Source organism: Phaethon lepturus, unplaced genomic scaffold (assembly GCF_000687285.1).
Source record: "Phaethon lepturus isolate BGI_N335 unplaced genomic scaffold, ASM68728v1 scaffold6397, whole genome shotgun sequence".
Taxonomy (NCBI): Eukaryota; Metazoa; Chordata; class Aves; order Phaethontiformes; family Phaethontidae; genus Phaethon; species Phaethon lepturus.
This window is the reverse complement of record NW_010551064.1, coordinates 89,596-100,724: the sequence shown is the minus strand read 5'-3', so window position 1 is coordinate 100,724 and position 11,129 is coordinate 89,596. Positions and strand designations below refer to the sequence as shown.

At 37.6% G+C, this 11,129-nt stretch overlaps 1 protein-coding gene across 1 annotated transcript in view; it reads left to right on the top strand.

The window, feature by feature from the left end:
- RAPGEF2 (Rap guanine nucleotide exchange factor (GEF) 2) overlaps window positions 1-11,129 on the top strand; it is a 134,206-nt gene that overhangs the window by 35,858 nt on the left and 87,219 nt on the right. The window contains exons 4-5 of the mRNA XM_010290754.1: window positions 2,941-3,016; window positions 5,746-5,913. Of these exons, the coding sequence (XP_010289056.1) occupies window positions 2,941-3,016; window positions 5,746-5,913 (244 nt within the window). The remainder of the gene's footprint in view (window positions 1-2,940; window positions 3,017-5,745; window positions 5,914-11,129) is intronic.

Sequence of the window (11,129 nt, the reverse complement as noted above, 5' to 3'; positions counted from 1 at the left end):
GGGTGGATAAGAGCGTCACTGAAGTCCTTTTTCATTGGTCTTTGCTTTTTGCTCTTGTGCAAATTCTGAGAAATTAATTCTGATAAGACTTACTCACTTCGATATCGGTCTTCTGAATGGAAACAGTGAGGTTGGCAGTGCCCTAAGATCCCAGTGGTTTCCCAAAGTTGCATGTCAACGGGTATTTGTGTGACTCTGTGTGGGTATTGAAGTGTGGTTCTGCAACAGCTAGTATGCAATACTGTGATGGATGTTCTACCACAGTCAGAGTTGGAAACTTCTGAAGTGTCCAGTCATAGTGGAGAGTGACAAGAAAGTTTCCTAATTTTCACTGATTATGCGAATTCCTCACTGATGATGAGTTTTCAGCAGCACATTGGAAGTCAGGAGGTTTAGCTGGCATGGCATATCTGAGAACTGCAACACTTGAAAGGCCATTTAACTTTCTTCTGCTTTGATTTACTTGTCTTCTTGCCTACAATACTTCACGAAGATTGCAGAGTTTGTTTGCAGCCTTAAGTGCCTTGTGACCTTTGGTCAAAGATAATATATAGGTGCCATGCATTGTCTGCTCTGATAAATTTTGTGCTGTCATAGGCATCGGAGCAGTACAGCAATGACGTGGTTATTTGCTGTGAGAACCAGTGTGTTACTGGGAACAGGAATGAAGATTTTTCTTTCTAGTAATTCAATGCGTGCCTTCTGTCTTAATATGTTGACTACCTGTTCCCTTGTGCTGAAGGGTAAAATCCAAACAAGTTATTCAAGAACAGAAAAGCACTTCCAAAACACAGCTTTTTCTTTTTACAGTGTGTGCTAGAGCTTGAAACTTTTGGATGTCCGCAGTGATTAGCAATGGGCAGAAGTTTAAAGCTGATACTTACAGACAGTGATAGAGGAAGAAGAAATGATGGGGTGGAAAAGTGTGTATGCATTTTCTGTTGAAATTAGTGTTTGCTGAGAGGCTACAAAATGGGCTGGAAAAAAAATTCAGCAATATCGTATTTTAGACCAAAACCAATGGTTACAAAGAGGGGACAAAGATCTGCGAGAGGAAAGGGAGTATTTCTGTGTTTGTTTTCAATTACAATATCAAATAAGTTGACTTCCTAATCGCCATTTTTGCATTGTTGTTTTCCAGTCAGTGAGTTGATTTACCTTCTCCTTTCTCTCCCCACCCTTTCCTTTTTTTTTTAAGGAAAAACTGTGCATGGATCAGGTTAATGACCAAGAAAATAAGTTTGTCATTTTTGCAACAGTCTAACGAATCAAGATAATGGCTTCATTTTCTGGTATCTTTAAGAGTAGTTGAAATTGTATAAAATCCAAGATGGCATTGTGGAGTAAAACACCCTGTGTTTTGTTGCTGGGTTCTAGGAGGAAGCATGTTTTTGCCTCTAGGAAAAGACATATTTTGTCGAGAGACTTCTTTATTGAATGTTGATTTTCAAGAGGCTTAGTATTCTGGAAATTTTTTTCTATTGTTGAAGTCCCATGTACCATTAAATGCGATTATTATTTTGATTGAATAAGCACAGCTGGCATTTCTTTTCAATATCTGACTGCCGCCTTTTTGAGCTATAAACATGCTGTTGTCAAGAGATTAGCCTTTGGGGTAGCGAGTTAAATTGTTCATTTCTACTAGTAGCCAGGCAGGACAGGAGAACAGATATAAACTGGCTAGATAAACTGTTCCAAACGGTGTATGAACTTCTTCAGTTTGCTTGTTATGAAATAAAGCTTAAAAGATTTACTTCTCGACAAACATTGTAGCTTAAGCGTCTCACCATGACTGTGCATTACAGGATTGGTTAAAATTCAGATTTTACAATTTTATTGAGTTTTTCATTAAGTTACTTGTTTTTCATTAAGTTACTGAATAGCTTTTGCCCGGTGAGCTTCAGATAAGGGAAGATTTCCCATGCCTGTTGCACAGTGCCAGGTTGAAGAAAGGGAAAAGCTAAATAGTTATTGGCTCTTGACAAATTTCAGGGCAGGTCTGTTACAGCAGGCTACACCAGGGGTCCTGAAGTTCCAGCCATTTTCTCATCCGTCCTGCCTTACCCTCTGTGACAGGAAAGGTCTGGCATTGACCTGGCAGGCTTAAATATGAACTCTGCGGAGGGGGAAGCACACGCCCCAGAAACAAACTTTACCGGGTTGTCTTTTCTTCCACTCTGGTGTCGTATTATTAAGGATCTGACCAAAAAGGTCTTGTATTTCACTGAATTATGTACTGGTTCTCTGTGCTCCACCTTTACCGCTGCATTTTGAGGATTTCTTGCAGTTAAGCCTGCAGACACACACATTCATTTAATAGAGGCAGAGCACTTCCGAAACTGAAACTAAAATAGCTTTCTATTTTATCCAACAAGAAGCAAAATTGTATCATGCTTAATCACTGCACTAAGGTGGGAATGGGTCATGAAAGACAGAACAACCTTTTGTCCTCATCTATTCAATTTGGGAATACTCTCATGTTCAGCACCCTTATTTTATTAATTTAAGTAAAAAAGAGCTAATTGAAGTTGGTCAGCCTTTTCATCCTTTCCTTTGTATGCTAGTTAGCTTTCTTTATGGAAATGCAGATACCTGAGGTAACTTAATACTGTAATGTCAGAAGACACTAGATCAAACTCCGTAACGTAGTTCAGAATCATCCATGCATCTTCAATAGACAGCACTTGCTTGACACTTGTTTTAGTGTTAATAGAATGATTTAGCAAATACTCTTAGTAAACCATGTAAATACAAAATACACAGCTCTCGGTATCCTTGGGTATCAATTACTTGTTGAAGGACATACGCGTGAAACTTGTATTGTGTAGAGGTATGTACATTTTTTCTATGCTTTACAATATGTGGAGATGATGTAAATTTGCTTACGGATTGTGTTATAGCTCTGATTTGTGTTCTGATCGAAGTATTTTTGTTCTTCAGTTTTGGCAAGCGTTCTGCAGGAAGCTTCAGGCGTGGCTGTGAATGCATTGTTTTAGAGCCATCTGAAATGATTGTGGTAAGAATATTTTCATTCAGTTGCATTCAAATGTTACAGACCAGCTTTGGTAACACTTGAACGTCCAATAAAACTTGAAGAGTTTTCTGTTTTGCACATGAACTTTTTATAAATCTAAGATGTCATACATAACTTCCATGGTATTCTTTGCACACATACTTGCACTGTTTGAGTGATAAAGGCATCTTCTATATTGTTACATTTACTTTTGCAATTTTCTTGTAAAACTAAATTTTCTTGTGCTAGCAGAATAGCAGAACAGTTTGCGGTGCTTTGTTTTTTTTAAGCTACTTTATTACTGTACGTAAGCATATATGCTTTGAAGTATTAATCTCAGGTTAGCTTAAGTAATTAATATTTGATTGAATTAAATTTATTCTCAGCTGTCTGAGGTTTGAAGAAGCAGTTTGAACATTTTAGAATTCTACTGGATGAAGGTTGTTTGGGTAGCAGTATCTGCTATAATCCAGTGGCAGAACAGCATCGTCTGTGAGGGTTCATAGGCTCAAAAGTTTATAGTTGCCACCTCAGGGTGCATCATCTGAACAAATGCACAACCAATGGGCTAAATGTTTCCTTTTTTTCCCTGTCACTGAGATAGCAATCACTTCATAATACAGACATGACAATTACCTAAGCCATATATAGGTGATAATTCAAATATAGTCTGTGACACTAAACATTTTTTTCCTAAAAAGTGGCAGTTTCTGTAAAACTTGCAGAAACTCAGGATATTTTGGTGTAGCTTTAGGCTTATGGAAGAGATTAGGTTACTTGTTTCAAGTTGATTCGTTAAAAAAGTAGCTTTTTAACTTACCTTCATGCAAATGCAGGCATGCTTTTGTGGGTTTTAAGCTCTTTGTGATTTCACTGTAAACAGATAAAGATGATTGTGTAATGATAGCATCTTCTGTCGGATGTTTGATGACGTCTCTCCCTCATCCAATTCTAATTAAGAAAATCATCTTACGAAGCTAATACAATATAGTAGGGGACACGGCAAATGTGAGAAATGCCACTTGCTTTTTCGCTATCCCTAACTAAAGCTTTCGGTAACTTTGTAAAGGAGCAGCTCCTCAACAGCAGCCTCTTATGCCTCCCCTTTGCCCCTGTATTGGCCCTCTGATTTGGCTGACTGGTTTGTGTAGCTTGTATCTGACCACAAGTCTGGGAAACGATTTGTTCTCTAGAGGTATGAAGTTTAGTTGGGGGTAGTTGTGTGGATGTCTGCCTGTCTCTCGTGCATTCCGTGTTAAGTTACAAGGAAGAATGATATAAAGATAGGCATAGAGAAAGGAGGTGACTAAACAGCAGAAGTCCAGTAGAAATCTTCTGGGCTGATGGATAATGTTGGGTCGGGGCAGGTGCTCCCACATGAGTCATCTTAGTCCAAAAAACCCAACCTCTGGAATTTTGGGAAAGCTGAAACTGAATGTAACTTGAATCCAGCCTTTCAAAGGAATAATTGTACCTTGAATAGAAAGAATCCCATCCCCAGAGCTTGTTGGGCACTGTAGCTTTCAGTCTCGGGGCTGGATGAGGTCACTCTGTGGGGAGGAGAGGCAGGAGAGGTGTAGGGTATGGTTGTGACTGTGTCAGATGTGAAATAGGTACTCGCTGGTGAGGGGTGAGCGTTACCAGCGCTTCCTGGTGAACCAGGAGCTGTGCTCATCCCCTTGTATTAGTACACTGACAGTTGTGGTTAGCGACGCGAGGTGACTAATACGGGACGCTTCTGACACAGATATGCTGTAAATTCTTAGGAGTATTTTGTCTAATATTTCTTTTCCTTGTCGAAATATATAGAGGAACCTTGCAAGGTGCCTCATAAGCTCTTCTCTACATCTTCAGAAATACTATTTATCCCTGGGGGGGGAATTGAATTGAAGAATGGGTTAACTGAATCCCTGTATGTGGCCAGTGCTGAATGTTTTGGGGTTTTTTTCTTCATTACGCTGTTAGTCTGGAGTAAAGGTTTCTATGAGTAGGAAGAACACAGAAGAGATGTTGATTTTTACTACAAAAAGATTGTTCTCCCTTTTCAGGAGAATCAGAATTCTTGGTGCAAATATTTTCACTGCAGTATACTATTGTGTAGTAATTTAGGATGACTTGGAAGACTCTGAAACGGAGAAGACTAATTTTATATTAGGATATACCTAATAAGTATTTTTTATTCTCCCTGCTGCTGTTTTGAAGTGATTTGTTTCTATGTAAAACCAGTCTATTAGAAATCCTTATTTTATGCTCCCAAAATATTTGAAGTAAATAATAAAACCAGTGCTGCCTGTTGAAGGGCGAAGCCTTTGCCATAAGCCGGTTAGGGAAGATCCCAAGTGACAAGTAGAGAGCAGCAGGAAAACTACCAAGTGCTCTATCAGTTTTCTTTTTGTAATGTACTGACTGGTGAAATGTCTGTATTTCTACAAGAATAAGAGGGATGGGGGGCACAATGACAGAATTGGGGGAGTTACCATTTTTCTTCTGTCACTTTTGAAAAGTGGTCATACTCAGTGATGGTGTTCATGCCAATGTTTCCTTTTTTGTCACCTCTGTGGGCATTTGATTTTTTGGTTTTTTTTTTTAGTAGTGTCTTCATTTTTAATGTTGAAAATGCAGAAAAATCAAAGCTAACTGCTGTTTTTTGAAAATAGGATTTGTTGTGTTTCTAACAACAAGAAACATTTTTATGTCTTGTGGAAAATGACACTTTCTTGCATTCGTTATAGGTTGATTATATGGATGAAAATGAGGAGTATTTTCAGCGCCAAGCTTCTCATAGGCAATCTCGAAGAAGATTTAGGAAAATCAACCAAAAAGGGGAGCGACAAACAATTATTGATACTGTTGACCCTTACCCTGTGGGGAAGCCACCTCTACCTAGAGGCTACCATACGGTAAGCTGTCTGTATTTATGGTTCACAACAACATAAACAGGAAAACTACTGAAAATAAAACAATCAAAATGGCTAAACTTGCTGGTATCTTCAAAGAAGTGTGTTTCTGTCAGGAAGTTTTTCCTCTAAAATACTGTGAATTGGACTCCATCAGTACATGAACATGTGTGGAGCTCGCATCTTAATTCAGTTGAAAGCGCAAGTTTTTATGACTGTGAGTGTCAAATATTGTTTCTTAATGTTCCAGTCATTATTTGAAATTGTGGAAGAGACTATTTCCTTCTGATATTAGGTTCCCGTAGAAATAGTTTAGTGTACAGAGTTAAAAGGTCAGTTAGTGAAGCACTCATTCACGTATATGATAACGGTTGTTGCCTGAAAAGGACTGTGCTGCATTGCAGTAGGCCAAATTCTTGGATTAAATCTGTCATTTCTTTTTGGTATCCAGAACTTAAATGTCACATTAAGCTTCACTGGTGTCCGCCTCAAGAGCCCTTTTTATGGCTGGCTTTCAGTGAGCTGCATAGTCTGCCCATCATCAGGGAGATCACGTGCTCATTTTACCTGATTTTTTTGGGGGGGGCAGGCCAGGGGTGTAATCTTATATGTTGAAAGTTTCCAGGCTTTTTCTTGAGAAGAAAATAAACTCATAATTAAAACTTATTCTACAAGATATTTTATATGGCTTTTAAATTGAGAAAAGCTCCATTAGATTAATATGTTGTTTTGGTATTGATTTCAACTGTAAAGCAAAACACTGGAAAAACTGTTTGTCTTTGACTCTTACTTGTTTAAGCTCCCAAATCTGCTGGAACCATATAGACATGGGCATAAATAACTTTGTACATATTGAATCTCATTGAGTTCGTTGGGATGAATTTTGCACAATGTAAGCCACATCCATATAAATTTGCAGGATTACAGCTTTAGTGTTTTTAAAATATTGTCTTTGATCCAATACAGTTGTACTTTTTTTTCCATTTTTCCTTCTTTATCCTTATTCCTTGACTTGTTTGCCAGTTCCCTGTATATTCCCTGTGTGTCTCTAAGTGTGTAGATGTTTGATTACATCTGTTAATTATACAGGCTTTTCCTCATGAGTTGAATAATTACATTTTGTGCCAACAATTTGTTTTTGTTTATACAACAGCTTTTAATGGTTTAATTTTCAGTGCAGTTTTAATTGCCTCTAAATTTATTACGGATTGAGCCAGTTCACTTGGTTTGAAGATGAAACATTTTACTGCTCTGTTTTTGAAAATATGAATATGTGGTATTGTACTTTGTAGGAATTACAAGGAGAATTACTTTTTTATTATTTAGATGTGTACGTTGTGCTTAGCAAACAGTTCTAGTGTGATTTTTTTTTTTTTTTTTTTTTTAAATCTAACTCTAGAAGGGCAATATTTAGATTACACACAGTGCCATTTGCATTTGTAGGTCCATGCCTGTTGTATAAATTTCACTTTAGGTATGCCTAATGAGTGTTTGTACGCTTAACTGGTACTGAGAGCTAAAGCCCATTGTGTGCCATTCTGTTGTGCGAGTTCATAATGATTTTGTGTATGTGTTGGGAAATTCATTGCAAGTGAGTTTTCATATTGAGTTGGAAGAGATTGCCAAATAAACTGTAAAATTTGCAATAATTACAGTCAAATGTTGCTTTAAAAAATGTAATATAATGCATATGACTGACTCTTCCCCCCCCTGCCCCAGCAAATAGAGTCAAATAAGCGCAAATGAGTTTTACAATGTAGTCAAGACTCTCCATGCTGGCCCATTCCCTCCTATTTTTTACAGTATTTGGTGATCTTGTATACACTGTTCTCTGATGCATTTCTATTGCTTTAACCGTGTTAAAGGCTGCATTGTCTTTTCTCCCTTCCTATTTTATGTTCCTTGACCTAGGTTTTTTAGTCCTAATTTCTTGAAAAGTTGACTGCAGAAAGCAGGGTTTTTTTGAAATGCATAGGAATTCAAAGCATATGATAGCACACACCTTGTGGGCTTGTTGCCCATCAATTCTTTGGTCAGCGTCTGTCGGTCTCATCATTGGTTCTACCTCTTAATTTTGGATAAAGAAAGAAAGAAGCGAAAAAAACCCAGAGGTTCAGATACTGCAGCAAATAATATGTTAAAGTCAAATTGAAAAAGGGTTAATATGATGCATTTGTTTTCAAGTTTGCTCTTCCATGCGGATGTGTTCTGGTTAAGGTGTTAGGTACATGAGATTCCAAGTAATAAAGCTGCTTTGACAGCATCCTCAAAATCTACACAAAAAGTGTAATTTTCTTATATTTTGTTTAATCCTAAATCCGTAGTTACCATATAGAATGATATTTTTGTTGTTGTTGATAAACCCTTATTAATGCTTTATTTGCAGTAGTCTCTGAATGCGTTTCTTCAGAAAGTTCAAACAGTGTTTTCTGAAGAAAGTTTTCTATATTTTTGTGAAAACATAGAGTGAAACGTAGATCTTAAGATGCATGGCTGTGCTTTTCAAGAATCAAAAATTAAATGCAGTGCTCAGTTGTGGCATGGCTTTCTGCAATAGAGTCAGCTTGTAGTGATGGTGGACCCTCATTAACATAATTTTAACATTATCTTCATAGTGGTGGAATGTACTATGGCATGTCTGATAATGTTCATCTTTTCCTTTCTTCCTATATGGCATTCATTTCATTTTGGCTCACAGGAATGCACTAAACCTCAGGTATCGTAACTTACTGTGTATGGTCCACTAACAATTTACTTGTGGGTTTGCAGTGTGATATCATAATACTGATGCAATGTTATGACTAAAATTGCCTCCTAGCCTTTGCTTTGATACTTGAGCAATCTCACTATGATATAAAAATACTAATGTAAATGTGGAATTTGGTGACGGCACATTGGCTCTTGCTCAGCTTGATTGACCTTTCTTCCTTGCTTTGATGTCCTGTGATTTAGAGGAAATGGAGAACAATAAGCAAAGGGTATATACAAAATATTTAATGTTTGACAGATGCTTTACTTGGATATCTCTTCCATGACACAGAAGACTTAATCTTTGGGTTTGATTTATGAAATAGGCCCCCTGTTGCTGTTTAGTGCCTGTGTGTCACTAAGAACAGGGAAACCGAGTATGACAAGATGAGCACCAAAAAGGCAACAAAAAGTTTTTGTTAGCTGCAAACTTACAACAGTGCTTCTTGCTGTTCTTCCGTTCTGATGATGTGCACCGATTTGCTGTAAAGAAGCTGGATTTTGTAGACTCCTATCAAACTGTGTGTAAATGGCCATTATTTGAAACACAGGCTTGCCAGGCTGTGGAGGAAAGTGTGCCAAAGTGAGTCTTGGAATGGTACCAAACCAAACAGAATACAGAAGTTTTGCCTGACATTGGATCTCAAATGCAGTTAAAGTAATCTGAAGATCTGAGTGGCATCTTTTAAACTTGACTTGTATTTTTAGTAACATTTGTCAATGCCAAAGTGAGGAAATACTGAGCATCTACCAAATACAACGTTTGATAAGAATGTGTCTTATCAAACTATTAAAGGTCTCCACTGTTATGATTGAGAAATCTCTCGTCATAGAGCTGAAAACAAATTAAAACCATTTTCTTTAGTTTCAGAATTTTTCTTTTCCTCAAATATTACTTTGGTCAATTCTCTTGATGTTTTATCAGGAAATGTGTTTATTTTAAAAGTTCCTTCTGTGTCACATTGTTCAATTAATTTCTTTATCTAAAAGACTTGGAGAGTTCAAATTTCGATATGGTTCCAGTATCGTAGGCAAGTGAATTCTGTGCTGAAATTATCTCTTTCTTCAATATGTATGGTGAGTTTCTTTTAGGAACCCAGTTCCTTATCCCGAGATCAGTGCTCACTGGTTCTTCAGTGGAATGAGTCCTGAGAAACGTACAGTTACTAAAATATTACGTCTAAGTGTGATAATGTGCTCCTCAAATTATGATAGGAATTTGAAATACTTAATAGTATTTTGATAACTTACCCTAATGCTTGAAGGACCATTTGAAGTAAAATCTGAGGATAAATGTTGTACTTAGGCATGTTGCTTTCTGGGGTGAGGAAAAACAGAAACTTCACAATGCATGGAAATAAAATCAGTGTGTTTTTTCAGACTGATAAAATGACATCATTTTTTGACATCATTTGACATCATTTGTAATTTGGTAAAATGGATCTGTTCTTTATCATGGAAGAAGAAAATATCCTGATAAGTTTAGGTTGAGCTGTTACTTGAATCTGGGAAACCTTGTACAGATTTTTTTGACAGAACATTTTTGCTTGTGCTTGTAATATGTCAGAAATTGTTTTTTAACCAGATTAGTATTAACACCTCCCTACTTAATAATAGTGATTGGATTTTAACTTCTGAAAGTGAATTTTCTTTTGTGTGTATCTATACTTAAGGCTACTTAATGTTTTCAGTTAAAAGCCTTTGTTTTGAGCGACTGGGCTGAAAGAGCGTGGACCCTTTCCCCTGAGAGCCTACATGGTTTTCCTCTGCTTTAGGCTGATTTTGTTGTTTTTTAACTTTAAAATAGAATAGTCACCTATGGAGTGACTTTTAAAAAGGGTAGACTTCTCTTGCAACTTCTTACTGCCAATAAACTTTGTGGCTGCTGTAGAGCATCTGTGAAGAATTGGTCGTGCTCAAGCTGAGTGTTGCTGAGCAGGTTGTTATGTGTTCAATGCATGAGATATTTAGTGTTAATTAACAGAAGTTCATAAAGGAAAGATAACTTTGTCCGAAATAAGATGCTGTTCAGTAGTGGCATAGAGGTTACGAGGAGTAATTTGTAACTCCCCAGTTTGTGATAGTCGGTCTCGCTTGTGCCTTAGGCTTGACCTGTAAACTGAGCTGTGGGCTTTATTAGTCTGTACCATAGTCCTTGCTAACGGTAAATATCAAAGCTTACTGGGGAACCTTTAGGGAGATGCAGGTAGGCCTGTAAATAAAATGCTGAAGCACCTGTGAATAGCCCTGAACAGAAGCTATGGAGCATGTGGCTTTTTACTCTCTGTGAGAGTCTGTCCCGATTCGCATTAGTTGACAGGCTTACGAAAAATGCTGCTGGTGCATCCCCCGCCCGGCTTTTTGCTGAAACCCCTGCAAAAGGTCTCTCTGCCTGTCGTAGCCTTTCTTACCCCATTCAGCTTGAGATTCACGGGAGGTGACAATCTGTTTATCCGGTGTTGAAAGGAGAA